This window comes from Aquila chrysaetos, chromosome Z (assembly GCF_900496995.4).
Source record: "Aquila chrysaetos chrysaetos chromosome Z, bAquChr1.4, whole genome shotgun sequence".
Taxonomy (NCBI): domain Eukaryota; kingdom Metazoa; phylum Chordata; class Aves; order Accipitriformes; family Accipitridae; genus Aquila; species Aquila chrysaetos.
The window spans coordinates 75,877,524-75,895,753 of record NC_044030.1 but is presented as its reverse complement, the minus strand read 5'-3'; the positions used below and the strand labels follow the sequence as shown (position 1 = coordinate 75,895,753).

General features: G+C 44.2%; 1 protein-coding gene across 4 annotated transcripts in view; it reads right to left on the bottom strand.

The window, feature by feature from the left end:
* The window catches only part of PDZD2 (PDZ domain containing 2), a 145,416-nt gene that overhangs the window by 19,803 nt on the left and 107,383 nt on the right, over positions 1-18,230 (bottom strand). For 3 of the 4 annotated variants that reach the window (XM_030005540.2, XM_030005545.2, XM_030005546.1), the window contains 10 exons: positions 16,173-16,287; positions 14,353-14,426; positions 13,963-14,188; positions 12,816-12,933; positions 10,473-10,605; positions 7,511-7,592; positions 6,429-6,532; positions 5,494-5,662; positions 3,567-4,357; positions 2,231-2,375 (listed from right to left, as the gene is read on the bottom strand). In XM_030005540.2, coding sequence (XP_029861400.1) covers positions 2,231-2,375; positions 3,567-4,357; positions 5,494-5,662; positions 6,429-6,532; positions 7,511-7,592; positions 10,473-10,605; positions 12,816-12,933; positions 13,963-14,188; positions 14,353-14,426; positions 16,173-16,287 — 1,957 coding nt within the window. The remainder of the gene's footprint in view (positions 1-2,230; positions 2,376-3,566; positions 4,358-5,493; positions 5,663-6,428; positions 6,533-7,510; positions 7,593-10,472; positions 10,606-12,815; positions 12,934-13,962; positions 14,189-14,352; positions 14,427-16,172; positions 16,288-18,230) is intronic. The other variant, XM_030005544.2, reaches the window with a different exon arrangement.

The following is an 18,230-nucleotide window of genomic DNA, read 5'->3' as shown; positions in this document are numbered from 1 at the left end:
TATTTCACTCTTCCTGAATTTGAAAAGTATGCTTTTCTTTTTCAAACACTCATTTCCACACCACGTAATTTGTACGGTCTGTGGGGATGCATATATTGCTGTAGCAGCATAAATCAGCCCTGAGCAGAAACTAAGGAGGTATCAAATATTTCAATTAAAATTAGAAAACTTTTATAACAAACATGCAAATAAACATTTTGATAAGATACTAGTTTTCTTAGGTTTTCTGTTTCATCTTTCTGCATATTAGAGAATTCTGACAAGGGGAAGGGGAAGGGGAAAGGGGAAAGGGGAAAGGGAAAGGGGGAAAGGGGAAAGGAAGAGGAAAGGGGAAGGGAAAGGGGGAAAGGGGCGAAGGGGAGAAAGGGGGGGAAAGGGGAAAGGGGGGAAAGGGGAAAGGGGGGAAAGGATAGTGAAAGGGGGAAGGGGAAGAAGGGGAAAGGGGGCGATAAGGGGAACGGGGGGGAAGCGCGAAAGGGGGACCGGGGGGCAAAGGGGAAGACAGGTGGGGACAGGAGCAACTAGGGGCAGGAACGGGGGGGACCAGGGGCGGGGAAAGGTGGGGAAAGGGAAACAATTGTGATGCAAGGGGGGAATAGTGCGAAATGAAAGGGGGGATAAGGGCGGGAAAGGTGGGGAAAGGGGACAAGGGACGGGAATGCTGTGGTGCAGGTTAGGGAAAGGGGGGAAGGGGGGAGTAATGTGGGGAGGAAGGGGGAAGGGAGGAGGGGAAGGGGGCCCCCGGGGAAGGGGGACGATAGGGAGGCAAGGCGGCGAAGGGTGGATGGCACTCTACAGGCTGGAAGGGGAAGGAATACGGGCACCAAGGGGTCAAGGGCTAAGGGGGAAGGGGCGACAGTGGGAAGATACGAGGAAGGGATATAGGGACTAGCGGGAATAAGGGAAGGATAGCGGAAGGGGAGATAAGGGGAATGGTGAGAAAGGGGAAGGGGAGAAAGGGGCAAGGGGAAAGGGAAAGGGGAAGAGAGGGGGAGAACGGAGGCAAGGGCAGGGAAAGGAACGGAAGGAAGGGAGGAAGGAAGGGAACGGGAAAGGGAAGGGGAAGGGGAAGGGGAAGGGGAAAGGGGAAAGGGGAAGGGGGAAGGGGGAACGGGGGGGAAGGGGAGGAAGGGGGAAGGGGGAAGGAAGGGTGCGGAAGGGGGGGAAGGGGGGAGGAAGGGGGAAGGGGTGGGGAAGGGGAGGGGAAGAAGGGGGTAAGGGGAATGGGGAGGAGGGAACGGGGAGGACGGGGAGGGAAGGGGAAGCGGGCAAAGGGGGAAGGGAAAGGGACGGAAAGGGGAAGACGACAGGGAAAGGGGAAGGGGCCAGGGGACCGGGGACAAAGGGGCAGGGAACGGGGGAAACGGGGAAGGGGCGAAGGGGAAAGGGGGAAGGGAATTGGGCCAAGGGAGGCACCGGGAAACGGGGAAGGGGACCAAGGGAAGGGGAAAGGGAAGGGAAAGCGGGAAGGGAGAAAGGGGGAAGGGAAGGGGAAAGAAGGGAGAAGGGGAGAAGGGGACAGGGAGGGATAGGGGACAGGGGGGATGAAGGGGGAAGGGGAGGGAAGGGGGGCGACGGAAGGGGGGGAAGGGGGAAGGAGGGGAAGGGGAGGAAGGGGAAGGGGGGAAGGGGGAAGGGGGGAAGGGGGAAGGAGGAGGGAAGGGGGAAGGGGGAAGGGGGAGAAGGGGAGGGAAGGTGGAAGGGGAGGGGCAGGGGGACAGGGGGAAAGGGGAAAGGGGAAAGGGGAAAGGGGAAAGGGGAAAGGGGGCGGCTTTTATTATCTTATCATCCATTCATAAAATCATTACTTAAACTTCAGATTAAGAGAGACAGATGTGATTATAAAGGGTCAATATATTTACTGGACAAGCACAGCAGTAGAATGGGTTATCAGGACAGGGTTGTTGCCGAGTTAGCTCCAGGTCTGCATGAAATGACTCAGACCTCTGCAAATGCTGGCAGGAGGGACATACTGTAAGTGGGAGCTTTGAATGCTTCACACAGGTGTAGGTTTGCTCCCCTCATTGTGGTGCTAGGGAGGACCCTGAAGCCTGGTTTGGTGGTAAAGTGCTTTGTCTGGCTCACCAATGCAGACACAATGTACCCCCCATTTTTAACCTGAATCGATGTGGGAACCTGGGGCAGCAGAAGATCAGACCCAGCTGATCCAAGGGAATTCTCTTCACTGCTACTCAGAATAAATAGTAAAAAAGCAAAACAACTCTCTCACCTGGTGCTGCTTTCTGGATTTCCAGGGTTACTGACGTGGGAAGACACTGCATAAGCAAGCAGATTTCCTCGTATGTCATCTTACTGACTGGGATACTGTTGATGGTGGTAATCTCATCTCCAACAGCCATCTTGCCCATTGATCCCTGGTGCAACGACAAATTCGGGGAAATTACAAATACACATCAGAAGCCCTGCCACAGGGTCAAAGACTGCAGGGAAGCAAGCAATGGCTTATGAGCAACATTTCCTATTTCACATCACTGCAGAGCACAGGTACCACTGCTGTCAGTTTGCTAACATATAAATAAAGAGCAGACTGTGCTTTTGCCAGGAGAGGAATTAATGATCAATCTCAAACAGGAAGGTCAAAAGACCTGCTGGTTTCTCTGACAGATCAGTATCAGGATGGAGGACATAGCCCTCTTCATTTAAATGAACTGGCATGAATCAGCCCTAGCTTCTTCAGGGCTGGAACACTGTCTATAATTTTTGCATTTCATGTATGAATTATATTCCTGGTCACAACCTCCCATTGGTCCAATGGGACTCTCCTAAATAACTAAACTGGACAGGGGCTGAGCTCTTAAGATAAAACCCTAAGTATGTTTCTAAACACTGCACCATGAGTCAGAGAAAAAGGCAGGAGCAGAACCCAAATCCCCAGCTCTCACAGCCCAATTCAAACTGCTACAACATATCCCCTCTTACCCTAGTGGCCACTAACTAGATTAAAAATGCTACATCCAGCCTTGTACACCAGAATATCCTACTTCCTCTTTCTGCACTTTTGCATCTAGGTCAGCAATTCCACATCCAGCACGAACCAAGTATCCACATTAATACGTGCATGTATGAGATGCGGAAGAGCAATGTGTTACTGCTACTACCATGGCGCTTGGCAAACCTGGCCAGCACCTAAGGCCTCCTGGTACCAGATTTCTATAACACAGGAATATGTGCATAGAAAATAATAGAGCATAACAAACATTCTTACCACCAGGATTTACTTATTTTGTCTTTGCCCCTGGTAAAAGGAAAGGAAACAAAAGAATATTCCCTCAAACCCGTGACTGCAAGTGGGGATGAGTCCATCTCAGTAGATCTACCTCTTGACTTACTTAGTTTTGAATCAGCCAGGGTACACTTCTGAATCAGAAACATTTCATTTAACAGAAGTTTCAGAACAACAGGGGATGAGACATTTTGCTCAGCAGAGACAAATGTCTCCCTTGCATGTAATAATAATAATAATAATAATAATAATAATAATAATAATAATAATCCCTGCAAAGTAAAAGCAAATCACAACAAGGCAACCCAAATTAAAAAATTACCATTTCTGCTGCTCCACCTGGCCGCAGCCCTGTGACAACAACCTTTAAGGGCATGGCCTGGATTTCCAAATCCAGGCCAAATGACTCGTGCTCATTGCGAACCAGAGTGACTATCTCACCCTGGCCCTGCCCAGCCCCATCAGGTGCTTCACACTTCTTGCTGTGAGGAAGCGTCCTCGCAACAGGCTTGTTATAAGAGCCATGCTCCTCCGTCCTCTGTCTCTGAAGGCTTCGGCACTCAGTGCTCATCATGCTTTTCACTCTTGTGACTGCTCTGTGCTCAAGTTTTGGTGATCTCTTAGATTCAAGTTGTGCCTCCCGGAGCTCCTTTAAACTCAAACTGCCAAGACGAACTTCAGGCACACTTGAGTAATCGAATGCTATGATGGGGAAGAAAGGAGAGTCGGTTTGCTCAAGTGTGCTGTCTGCAGACTCCACAGAGTTGCTGAAGACAGGGGAAGATGTCTCGGTGCCACTACATCTAGGTGACTCACTGTCCTGGCTCTCATCATCGATTTCTACAGACGAGGTTGTAATGACAATACCAGCATCCTCCTGGCTCTTGACCCTCTGGCTTCTTTGCAACTGGGAACTTTCGTTGTCATCACTAACGTCACCATCATAGAAAACAACCCTCCTCTGTCGATGAAAGGGGCTGCGGGCAGATTTGGGGCTGTCGCTGAGGATGCCGGGTCGGACAGGCTCCACATGCTTGCTGTGAAGGCTGGACGATCTCCCAGTAGCTGGAGAAGCCAGACCGTTTGCTTTTGCTACTCCTGCTTCTCTAGCAGCTAGGAAAAAAAAAAAAGTTATACTTTAATTGCATTTATAGATGATTTTTAACACCATGCATCTGACTGCAGCAGAGTACATGTGGGTTTGTTTGCAGGGGAACCTTAACCTCTCCTCACAAAGCAAAAAGCAGGTTTTTCATGCCCTCTCTCTAACTACAGCAAACAGCAAGAGGGCCAGCAGATAGATTTCCAAAATGAGTTCATGGCACATCTGGTTCTATTTTCAGTTTATTTCTAAATTATGACTCTGACCCAAAGAAGAAAGGGATGCAAATTTGCATGTGTACTTTAAACAACAGAATTTTTTTCACATTTTGCTTAAATCTATGCTCAGGACTGCCTGCATCAACTTACAGAAAGTGAAAAATGCTCTCCTGAACAAAGACACAAGCACAGCACAATCAATTTCAAATTAAAGACTAGTAAACCCAAGAACACTTTCCACATCCTTCTTAGAAAGAACTGCACCTTATTTTGCAGAAAGTTTTTTTGTTTTGCTTTGTTTTGTGGGTATTTTAAAATGTAAAAATGCTTTTAAGCATTAAATAATGAATTTCCAGAGAAGAATAAACTGTAGACAATAGTTGAGAAGCATAGGAAAGGGAAAACAAATGTAATATCCTTTGAATTTGAGATCAGGTGCATGTCAGTAAAGAAATGCAAGATTCTTTCAGTCAATTACTGTGGGGAGAAAGACACATATGCAAAATATCTGATATCAAATTGAACATTTGATTGTTTTTACACTGCTATATATGACATTTTGAAATTGTGTATTTGAGATAGCTACGAATACTTTCATTTAAATGTAATCAATCAGATGATCATCAGTCATTTGAAAAAAAAACCCTGCAGTGCTGTCAATCTAGTTTTGGCCAAGCCAATCAAATAAAGTCATTTTCACACAATCAGAGCAGCAATTTGGACAAAATACCATGGAAACGGGCATTTATGTGCATTGTTGTAAACCCCTTCCATTTTCCAGAATTTCATATGATGAGCACTGGCTTGCACTATGCTGCCTGGCATTTCTTACCAGCACAGGAATCACCGTAGCTCTCCTGTAAAGCAAACCAGCGCCCAGTGACTCTCCCCCCATTAGCCAAATGACCAGACACATTTCCACCGCTTACTAAGGTTGCCAGGAAGAAGAGAGCCATCATCCAAAAAACTGTTTCTGTTCTTCTGACGGAGCTGCTCTTCATCATAGGAGCCGGTTACAGCATCAGAAAACGGGAGCTGGCTAGTACCGTCGGGTGAGAAGTACTGGGAAAGCTCTGCCTCGGAGCTGACAGATCCCTGCTAAAAAGAAGTGAGCCTGGTGACCAGCTGTCATCGATGCCTAAAGCCCCTGTCTGCATGCAAGCACCACAAACTGCACTCACATTGGCGTGTCAATAAAGGAAGTTTAAAACCAGTTTTTATAATAGAGGACTTGTCAGTATATTGAGAGCCAAACTGCCAAACTTGGATGGCTGAAATGCTGCACATCAATACATTTTTAGCCAGTATAATAAATAAAAAAGGATTCCAAATCCCACTAATTTGCAGATGTGGTTCAATGCAGAAACAAGGGATGAAAACCATTTACTTGTGTAATTCTCTTTATATACCTTCTGCACTCAGAGAAGGGAAGGGTTTGTACCCCTGGACACAGTTTGTATGGCTTCTTTGGCTTTCTCAGGAAAACCAGAGACTTTTCCACTGCAACGGCTATACAGAGAGACCAAGCGCTCAACCTTCTGCCCACAGGCTCAGGTCTCTCCTGCTAACTTCGTCTCTGTGTCCCGCAAAGCAGGGATGCCTTTGAGGTGGCAGGAGGTGGGAGCCCACAGCTTTCTCTGCCGTGCTCTGCACAGCACTCCCAAAGGCTACAGCCACACAGACGAACAGGAGCTTGCTGCTGTCACGATTTAAACGTGTGATGTAAGAAACAAACCCTTTTACGGAGCCCATGTGACAGGGAAGGAGCACAGAGGTTTGGTTTTGAACTCCTTGATCAAGTAAGAGCTTCAGTAAAAGCTGAATTTGAAGCAGACGCTGTTTTTATTGCATCTAATCCTTTTACCCGGCTTGCTGGCTCCAGGAAGCGTTTCATAGTCCAGCTGAGGGGAGATGAGGTCTCTCCTTGTTTGGCCTTCACACTAGGAGATGGACTTTTTTGTACAGCTCCTGTTAAACACAGCTTAGTTAGATGCCAAAAATTAAAGTTGTGGTCCATATATCTGAACAAGGCCTCATTCACCTTCTGAGCTGGGGGCTGTGTTTAATCCCACTTACTTATTATCTGAATTGCTTTTCTAAAGTGAGATTTATTTAACATTTCACAAGCTGTCCCTCAGGTCAGGTGAAATATTATCAGAGACACGTTACACCAGCTAGCCCCAGGACACAGCTATGAACAAAAGATGAGCAGGAGGTGGTCTTCCTCACCTGCTGGAGCATGCTGCTGACTACGTGCAACCTCGAAAGACAAATGAGCAGCCACTGGCAAGGTCTACTCCAACAAAGGTCTTAGCTGACACATATATAAAGACAGTAATTACAAATCTAACATTACTGTCTAAAAATCACCTTACTAGTCACTCTGCCATTGCCAAGAGTTTGCTTTCATCTGTAAGATTTTAGGAAGTGCTAAGTCTGGAGTTCAAAAACATCAGTCAAATGCCAGAGCACACATTTTGACATGACCCTAAAGATTAAAATGGAGTTAAAACATATAGTCCAGTACACAATGTCTGAACTTTTTCAAATGGACACAGCAATACTTTTTTTTTTTTTTTTTTTTTTTTTTTTTTGCCATCTACATGGATAAGTGTACACAGATGGAGTTGATTCCTCCTGTCCTCTCCCCACCAGGACATTGTGCTTCATCTTGAAGACAGGATAGAGCAACCACCTCTTGGCAATCCTACTTTCAGATCATGGCAGCCTAGCGCAACAAAGCAAGTAACGTGAGCTATAGACTTGGTCCATCTGAACTGGATACTTTTGCTAAAATTTCTGCAGTGGACAGAGTGATTACACCCCCTCAACTTTTCTGCTGTTTTGAGGGCACTCAAAATATTGATGCTGGGGAACCCAAGAGCATGTCCTTAAACCTTCCTGCATCTGGAAAAGGACACGTATTAGGGGAGAACATGCTGCTACCTGTGACGTGAGAGGAGCTGGCATCCTTGCTCTCTCGGTGGGTAGTACGTGCGATTGCTTCATCCATCTCCTGCTCAGAAACCTAAAGTCAAGTGGAAGACAGAGATCAAACTGAGTAGATGAAATGGAGAAGAAAATCTGACCACTTACCACTACAAATACATGATTCATTTCAGATATGCTACTGTTTTTAAAGATACAGTAAAGAAGACCTAGTTGAGAGCTCCCAAGTCCTGGTCCCCTGATTCAGACTCCTTCCATGCCACTCTCCTGCAGAAACCAGCAGGCAGAAGCCTGCTGACTTCATGAAGACCACGTCCAAATGCCACATTACAAAAACACATAAAACAGCACCAGACTTAAAGAAATCAAATGAAGCCATTACAGCACAATTTTAACTCAATTAAGTGCTGTACGTTGATTTATTGAGAAAATATTACTTTAAAATAGACAAAGACTGCTTTGTACAAGCATACATCAGCAACAGCAGATATTCTACACTTAACCTACCGGAAAAATACCAGACTTCCCGAGATATTAGCTGTCTTTTTAATTTTCATTTCTCCTTGCTTTTAAAAAGAAAACCTAAATCAGTAATTGGTAATTAATGTTTCTCTGGTTTAAGAATAAATACTGGTTTACCATATTTGCTAATTTTGTCCTGAATTACTGCCATGCACTTAATTCTTATTACTGGAAAACTCCATATAATTTTATAACAGGAACAACTAGTCTGCAGGAATATATATTTAAAAACAGAAAACAAGTTAATTCTGTCAAAAATAATTTCTACACACATTGCTTTACATGAATTAAAATTCGGCATAAATAGAGACTAGAAACTTGAATCTTTCTGAACCATGAAGATTTGAAAGGTTCCTAAGACAAACTCAGCAGTTTAAACATAGTTTAAATGCCACATTCACTCAGAATAACAAGAAGAAAGAAAATTTTGTGGTATTTCTCTTGGAAGTACATGAAAACACCGAAGTGAACATACTCAGCAACAAAATGTACTGTGGACCTTTTGTCTCGTAAAATGAGACATTAAGAATAAAAATGTCCAAAACAACATGAGCCTTTGTAGAAATAAATCTCTGTTTTCAGCCTGTGGCATGACCTTACAGCAAACCAAAAGCCTCCAGGCTCCTGGGGTACAGGGAGCTCCTACAGCACATGGACCAAGCCCTCAGAGTATGCTCCAGGACCCTTACACAAACCTTTGAGTACAAGATGTCCCAAGAGTAAAACTAGGTGCTGGGCGGACTGCAGTATTTGTTTAAAGCTAACCGAAAATCCACACTTCTGCAAGCTCTGCCAATTCTGATTTTTAACATCCGCTACGCCTCAGGCAGATCAAACTGGAAAGCGCCAAGCTAATTCCTAACTACAATCTGCAGGCTGGGGTATTATTAAAAGCTAATAAAATGAAATACCACACACACTTCTGTAGACCCCCAGTGCTGTCAGAAAAAGGGTGACAGTGATATAATGATAAATATGGGTTCCCATATGGACACTCCTTCAGAGATCCAGCTATGAGGGACTGTGGATTCAATCTGGGGAGGATTTCCCCTGGGAGGAAAAAATGCTTTAGGGTCTCTCCAGCTCAACTTTTAGCTTTTCTTAGCATTTCTTGGCAAAGGATTTGTTGTCATTTTAAATACCACTTATGGAAAACTGTAATAGGAGCCACTTAATAGTTTCCCTCTGTTACTGAGTAATAGCAAGCAATTAGCTTAACTCAGTTCATCTTCTCAGCAGATACCTGGTTAGGTCACTCATTGGCTTTCAAGCCACTACCACAGTAAGATGAAGGACAGAGGAGAGAGGGCAGGCTCCACTCCATGGAGTTTTTATTTCATGCTACTTACAGACTCTCCAAAAAGTCTATATGCCTTAATAACGCAATCAAATTGAACCATCATGCTGGTTCAGCACAGCATACACACTCCCTAGAAATACTGTTATCTTAGGCTATAAGCCCAATTCTTATCCATTCATTGCTTACCTTTAACTAACAGAACCACAGCCACTTTCTTTTTAGCAGCACAAGGCCTTGCAGCAATGATAATAAACTCTGGACAGTAGACCCCTATTTGTCTATTGTTTGTATATTTGATTTAGCAGAAAATACCCAATTAATTATAAAATAAGAAACCTGAGTTCCCCTAGATATGGATTTATTAAGGCCTCCATTTGTAGTTACGAGTTCAAAAGTCAGAGCTCTCTGGACCAACTAATGCAAATATTTTTACAGCTTCATTCCTGTTTAAAAAGGAAGGTTTTGTACACTCATGAAATTCTTTGAAATATTGAAATAAAAGAAGTTGTTATTCCCTATAGCTTGGTTAAAAGGCTTTTATCTTCTATCATCAATTTCTAAAAATTGCTTGAAAATACTCACTTTGTAAACACAGCCTTATTTCCAAATTGCCCCTGCACCCATTTCACAGTAGCAGTACATTCCAGACTCTCACGTTTTAATTCCTGAAGGAAAACTTTGATCTTTGGACAGATTTTATGTTTTTAAAAACAGTATTCCTACTACTTTATTACAGTTGATCAGTTCAATCTGTTGATATTTATACTCCTGGCCCTAAATAATATCCTACTCAAAGACAAACTAACTGCAAAGTAACTTTTAGGAGAAACAGGACCTGTGCCATATTTGCATTGCCACTTGTTCCAAGTACCGAGAAAGATGGGAACACTTCACTCAAGTAGTTCCAGGAAAATTGCATTTGATCAGTGGGTGACCAAGTGAAAAGCAGCAGGGACAGTCCAGCATTGCTACAATTTACAAAACTGGAAGGCATCATTACAATCCTGACTTCTTGCACAACACAGGCCATGGAGAGAAAAATCCAATATTCTTCATTTGCTGCTTTCCTGATGGCAAGACTCAAATTACAGCACCAGATGAAATCAACCCAGATACACTAACACATTTTCTCCTCACCTTTGGGTTAGGGTGCCGACTTATGATTAGGCTGACTGGACCTGGACCACATTCACTCAGGATGGCGTAGGCTTCACTTAATGCCGCGTGACGCAGACTCACCGAATCTGCCTCCAGGATCTGGTCACCCCGACTGCAGAGAGATGTAGAGCCAGTTAATCACAACCGCCTTCTACAAAAACATTTGTGCTTTCAACTGATGGCCAAGCTTTTTCAAGATACAAGTGTCTGGAAAAGATCTGACTTGCAAAGAAGCCAGTCTAGCTCTTGTTCCCAGTGACGTGAGTGCTTTAACTCCTGTTGACTTCGGGAGGACGGTCCAGAGATCCCTTCCACACTTACTGTCAGTGCTACAAACCCTATTAAATCAACAGAGAAAGCTGGCTGCATTTGGACCAGGGTGAAACCAAACTTCAATTCCAGTTCTGCACTCACATACTTGTTGAGCACAGAAGAGGAAAAATAAGATTCAGATGGGCTGTTTCTTTCCATCATATTGAATTACTTAACACAAACACTGATAAGAAATTCATGATTTAGATATGAGTTTATGAAATTACTCCAGGAAAAAACTGAGCATGATAAGCCTGTATTTGCTTCAAATTAACCTACAGAACCCATTAAAAAGAAAAAAAAAAACCACCCTCTTCTGAAAGGAAAGCACAGATTGTTTAGTTTTGTTTTCCCAATTTCTTAACTCTTGCTCATGGTGCTCAGACATCTGGAACTATTCAAAAGAAAAGACCATCAACTAGGGATATCATTAAAGCATTCTCCATAATTACTAAAGCATTTGCTTTAAATAGACACTCTCAGTCAGTCTACTACTGCTGATTTATGTTGGGCTACTTGTGACAATGGAAATGAGTTCACACTGGGAGTCCACACGCCAAAGGCAAAATGGCAATTGCACGTGACAGCCTTCAGTAACCTGTACTTCTGGTACAGGCTCAGAAAAGCAAAGGGTGACCTATCAGTTGTGTAATCATGCCACTGCTCTGCCCATCTTTTAGATTTACACAGCTATTAGAAACTACCCAAATGGAGTCACTTACACAGGCGCATGACTGAGAGGGGAAACTCAGATATGGAGAAGCTGGATTCAAACCTCTCCTGTATTGCAAAGCCAGTATTTGATTAACGCATTTTTCCAAAAATCAAAACCATCCTGTAAGTTTTGGCTTATGGAGCCAGAAACCGCTGAAGGGACAACAGAAGCAATGTCTCAAAGAAGCAAGCTAGAAATCTGGGAAGCATGCCTGGATATAATCAATCACTTAAACCTAATAAATGATACAGCTGTTACACACAGACGCAACCAGCATTGCAATCTTTTCCAAAGAGGCTTACAAGAAAGCAAGTTAGCATTGAATACTGCCTCCTATAGACACTTCTATATGGCAGGCACTTTCAAGCGTTTTGGCAGGGATGCCACCATAAGATCATCTTCTTCCTTTATTCAAAAAAATCAAATTGCCCTATCACAGTTTTCCTGGTGAGCAAGGAAACAGAAGGCATTCTCTACCCATGTGAAAGCAAGGCATTTGCTCAGCCTCTCTGCACCAGTGCTCACACCACACGTTCAGTGAGGTTCATGCAGTCCCAGCGGGTCTTCAGCACAGCCTCCCCTCCCGAGTGATGCTCCCAGTGCCCACCAGCATTTATGCAGGAACGCAGAAAGGTGGAAGATTTCCTCCAATGGTTTTTAAAAATGAAGCCTCCAGGAGAGGAACAGCAAATAACTTCCTGTCACTTAATCCAAAGTAAAGCACAAGGGAACCCTAGCAATGATTGCTTCTCTCTCTTATAGTTCCTTAAAGACATCCAAACTCCATGACAGAGTAAATGAGACGGGCAGGTCAGCCTGCAGCAACGCTGCCAGACAGACAGTAAGGGCAAAAAATCGCTGCTGCAGCCACGGGCACAGTCAGCTGCAAGAACATCTCCCCCAGCTCTTTTTAAGAGAGTTTCAGGTGACTGAGCTTTTAGCAGAGCTCTGCAAATTTCCTCCCAACCTGGGGTCTCTGGCTGCAGCTCTGGTAAAAAGACATGAGGCTGCACTTCTTGCTGCTCCCCTTTCTCAAAGGGTGCTATTAGGCTCAGCTTTCTGTATAGAGAATTAAAAAAAAAACCCCAAACCTTAATGATTGTGCTGCTTCCAGCACACAGAATAATGTTTCTTGGGTATTTAATACCACTTTGGAATGTCTTTATTTAAATGTTTTCTTTTTGGTGAACTCTTAAGTATAAATCCCCTCCCTGCTACATCAACCAACTGGTGAAAACAAAGTCTCAATCAATTTTATTGTAAAACCACTCCAGCATGTTTCTGCTTTAACTAACCTTAATCTGCCATCCATTTTAGCCACTGATCCTGGGGCCAGGCTGTGAATGTATATCCCCGGAGAACTGTTTTCCAGTGTGAGACAACAGGCACCAATGCCGAGCCCAACCCCTGGCTCTGTGAAAAACAAAAAGTACAAAGAAAAGTAGCAGATTGTAATCACACAGGACACACAAGTGTTTGTGTTCCCACATCCCATCTGAGACCAAGACTCATGTATTGTTTCAGGGCTGGCCTTAGGTGCAGTCAGTCAGGAAGCCAAGACCAACAGTGGAAATCAGGATTGGAAATATCTGATCCTGCCTGTTTTCCGAGATCCATCACTCCCAGCAAACTTTCTGTGTGCCGTGGGAACCGCCTGGAAATGTCACACAAGGTCTGATCTGGTCCAAGGCACAAAGGAGTGGGGGCAGCAATCTAATAAAGATGTCACTTAAAATTATTGCAGAAGAAGTGAGCACAGAAGATGCTGCCAACTGTACTGCTCTCTTTTGTTAAATATCTACATGGCATTCCTCAGCAAAAAGGCACCAAGAAAGGTGAGACGTTATCTCTGGTTCAATGATTACTTTTGTCCACTTTCACCTTTGCTTTCCTTCAGGTAATAGCATTCCTAAAGTAGGAATCACTGGACCTCTTACCTTCTCTCTCCAGATTTTTAATCCAACCTTTAAAATCAGCATATTTTAAGCCTTTAAAATAGGCATATTTGTCCCACCACGTATAGCACATGCTTTAAGTTTATCTTATGCAATTATTGATAATGAGTGCAACCCTCAGGCAGGAGTTCAAACAGCTCATCTGGGCAATTCTGAGCACTCTGTGCAGCTTTGCCTTCCCCAGAATTGCCCCTTACCAGAAAGGCACGGCCAGTTGGGCTACCAAGAGGCTGATCCACATTTTGCCTGGTATCTCACAGCCTCCCTCTGCTACCCATTAAGTCTGATGTCTCTAGAACAACAAAATGTGGAAGGGGGAACTCTTCTGAAGTTTTTGCATTAGAGGGTGGTTTTTTCCCCCATCCTGTGGTTCCAGATCAGATGGACACGGGGAGGTGCCCTGGATATTAGAGTCTCTAGCCTATTCCCAAAAACTCCCCTAAAAAGGAGTGATTTGTGCTCCGAGCCCATTTCAGTGGACCCTCACCTTTATTGAGTGTCACATCCATGACGATCCTGTCCTTCGGGCCAGGTCCTTTGCGGCTGGAGGAGGAACCATCCGCCTCGTCAGGGCTAGGGACCGGCAGGCCACCGCTAGCGCTGGAGCTGGGGGAGCTGGAGCGGCTCAGCAAGGTGGGAGTCACGCAGGGCGTGAGGCTCGGGCTGCGCAGCCGCGTGCGCACCGTCAGGGTCACCACACCTTTCTTGAGTTGCTGGAGAGACATCGATAACCCCAGTAAGGTGCCACGATACACCAACATTTGCCAGTAAACCCGCATACAGTGATTTGTGGCAGCAAAAGACTATAAAGCCGAGGGTATGAAATGGCACTGAACGAAGAGGAGCATGAACCTCTCCTGTACTACATCTGTGTTACCTTAAACCTCTGAATGGCCTCCTGATGGGTCAGTCCTTGTAGAGACTCTCCATTAACTTCTAAGATTTCATCCCCTGGTAATTAGATACAAAAAACGAAGTCAGCAATATACAGACTATAAAGATGTAAAAAACCTTTCCTGTACATAAGGTGACTCGCTACTATGAGGATTCCAGTTAACTGCTCAGTAAAAAGCCTTTTACTGCTCAGTTTATTTTCACTTGTCCTAATGCCTTTACAAGTTAATAGTGATGAATTGGCAGAGTAAAGACTGTTCTTCAGCACAGATCTTTTAACATGGCATTCTCATGCTAACAAACAAGCTGAAACACTACAGATTTTAACTAAAGTCTGAAAATAGATGCTTATAACATGAAGTCCAAAGGGACTATAAAACTCCCTTTCTTTTGTGAGCATCAACAGGAGAAATGGGAATCTAAGTGAAAGACAACAGCACATCGCTCCAAAGCCTGTTCATAGAAAACTAACCTTGCATCCACATGCAGAAAGCAAACGTGTTCTCTTACGAAATGCCTGCAGATGGAGAAGCGTGTAGCCCACACACTGTGGTAACAAATGCCCTTCTCACCCCAACAAACATGTCCCATCACATTTCTACCTGCTTCCAGGCTCTGGGTCTTACTACTTACACCCAGCTGTGTTGATCTACCTTCATTTTATTAAAAGGAGGGTCAGCATAATCCAGACCCACTTTCTGCAATTTTACTTGCATCTGTGCAAAATTAGATGGGGCGATGTCATCAGCCAAGTCTACGCCTTCTCTCCTTTCCCAGACCCAGTGAAAAAGAAAAAAAAAAAAAAAAAAAAAAGTATGCAAACTCTGAATAGCCTGCAAAGGATTGCTGGGTTTATGGGACAGCTGCTATTTATTGCCTTCCCATGGTGAGTGCACAACCTATGCTGCAGGGACATGAGCTTCCCTCTGGCAGCAAGTGTGAGAGTTGGCACCAAAAGCAGTCTCAAATACAAGTGTGATGAGATGTAAAGAGGGGAATGATGATATGAGAAGGAGAGAAGTAACACAGGAGCAGCTTGAGAGAAGTAACACAGGAGCAGCTTTCTGTGGAAGAGAAGTAACACAGCCCCTGCAGAAGAGTTGTAAACCACTGCTCTAAACTCATGGTCACTTTGTATTTTCAACAGCGTGTAAGAGTCTGTCTGTCTAGCACAGCACTCCAACCAGGGTGCAAACACACACAGAGCAGGCTATATGTCCAGCTCAGAGATCACGACCGGAAAAGCAGTAATAAAATCAGGATGTATCTGTGTCTCTAACCAGCTGGGTGATCTTACTGCCAATTCCATCCTTCCTCTTTTCTTTTTCTGGTTATGACTCTTACTTGTTGATTCATGTGAAAATCATACCAAGAGGCTCAGAGAGCACAAGGGCCCAAAACAGCCTTTCCTAAGCATGTCCCTCTGTATAACCCCTTCTTGGACCAGCATCTTTAAGCCAGATGTTGGTTGGATAGATACGTTTCACTGTTATCAATGACCCTCTCCAACTGAAGAACTGAAGCTTATGGCTTGGGCAAATAAAGTTCACTGAAGAGGAAGGGAAAAAAAAAAACAGACAAGAAACCATCATGCTGCAGTTACCCCTTCTTAATATGCAATATAATCAAGTTAACTGCTATGAATGATCTTCCCCAGGATGGACAAACAGGGTGTGTTACATCCTCCACAGCCTCTTGCTGATGTCCAGGTGCCTAAATAAAGCTGTACTTGAATTCTTCTGGTGGACTGAAATAATATCCCATTGTGGTCCTTTATATGCAGTTGGATTCTCTCTACCATACCTTCTTTAAGCCTTCCATCAGCAGCTGCTGCTCCATTTGGGAATATAGTCTTCACAAAAATCCCCATGCGTCCGCGAGCAGAATCCTGACCTCCCACAATGCTGAATCCAAGACCCTACAGAAAGGGAGGGGAAAACACACAGCTGGCACCTTACTCTATTATCACCTGTGTGAGAAAGACTGCTGATAACATAGAAGACAAAGGAAAGATCAAAACCTAAAAGCTTCTGATGAATTGCACTGCCATCTTACCCTCTGCTTGCATTTCCTCATTTACTTTCACTCTAATATCACACACTTATCAGCTCAAAAAGTAGCAGCAGGCACCTTAAGCTGAAATAGCAAAAATGCTATTTCAAGATTACTTTTTTTTTTTTTAAACACCAGGTCAACGGCTCTATGTTATCCTATTCCCATTTTAAAAACTGTAACACGTTGCTTTTAAATTGACAGACAGTAGATTCCCACCCTTGAGATATATATCCAGGATTAACTGTAGTTTTCTCTGCTGTCACAGATTCTGCATTTCCTAAGGAAAAAGAAAAGCTTAAGAACATGACATAAGGTCAGTGCTGGCATGGAGGGGGGGCTGCCATGCACATGTCTCCAGAATAATTAAAAATGTACATGTACCACGTTGTATTTAAATAAATCTAGATCAATACATTCCCCAGGGCTCCATCTGTTAGCTTGTGCCCCTGCACTGCCCTGGCTGGCTGTGGGACTGTCTTGCAAAGCTGATCAGGGAACGGATGAGCACAGCAGAATGAACCTCTCCCCCTTCTGCTGAGTTATTTCCCAGCCAAATCACTTCCTTGATCTATTCCCCTCCATATTTCTCCTCTTGTCACTGCTGTACATGTATTTTACAGAATAAAGAGAAAAGTCACCGACCAGGTGGACAAGGGAAGTGTAAAACTGTCGTGCTTCAGTGATCTGAAGCCACGGTTATTATTAGCACCTCAGGCAGTGCTCTCCAGCTGAGGGATGCTGCCAGGGCAGGCACCAACACTGTGTTTACAACCCACTACAACCACCAGCTCTTTTGTTTTCCTCCGTGAATATAAAGTAGACTACCACAGTTATGAGCTTCTAGTAATTTGATAAGACATTACTGATTTCTAGAAAGGAAGCATCCTAGCTCCCCCGTGCAACGCAAAATAACTAACTGTTTACTGTGCAATTATCAACTGCAAAGCAACATACAGAAAGCAGGAGGATCCTGGCACTCCCCTGCATGGACACTGCAGTTCTCCCCGCAGCTCCAGCAGGTGGGTTGGGAGAAATACGGCTGCAAGGCACAGCGGTTCCCACATTAGCCCACCCTCCCGGAGAAGCACTGCCACTCCATAGCAGAAAACCACCCCTTGCAGATCTACCTACAGATGAAAAACCAAGGGCAAACACTTGGCTCCCAGCCACCAACAATGGCAACTCTGTGGAAATACTCTTCAAGTCCCAGGTCTGCACAGAGGTAATAAAGCAAATGCCAGGGCACAACCTGTACACAGTGCAGCCCCTAACAGAGGTGATCACTCAAAAGGCGGGTGGAAGGCACTCAGAATGGCAGCTGTTTGAGGTGGTTCATGATCACTACTGTGCATGCTCCCAGCTGCTTCCTAATGCCCTGGAGCTAACTGCAGAAAGGCAGGAGAGGGTGATTTATCCCACAGGGAGAAATAATCTAATTCTTATGAGAAAAATAGTGTCAAAAAAAAAGTACGTGAAAAAATAAGAAATACTCGCTTGGAAATGTCATGAAAGACCTGAAGCTCCCAAAACTAGGTGAGCTATAGCAATCATGAGTCAATCTACCCAGAGAAGTCACTACTTCTAACTCTTTGCTAAACTTAAAGCACAACAAGGAATTTGTTTTGTATTTGAGCTTGAAAGTCAAAACAAGTCTTTTTAGTCCAAAACATATCCATCTGATGAATTTAAAGAGTATTTCAGAAAAAGACATGCATATTTTTAGCATGTTTAAATGACAGCTCCAATGCTAATGTGGATTGGATTAGGGAAAACAATATACACCTAGGTTAATGCTTGTCTATTTTC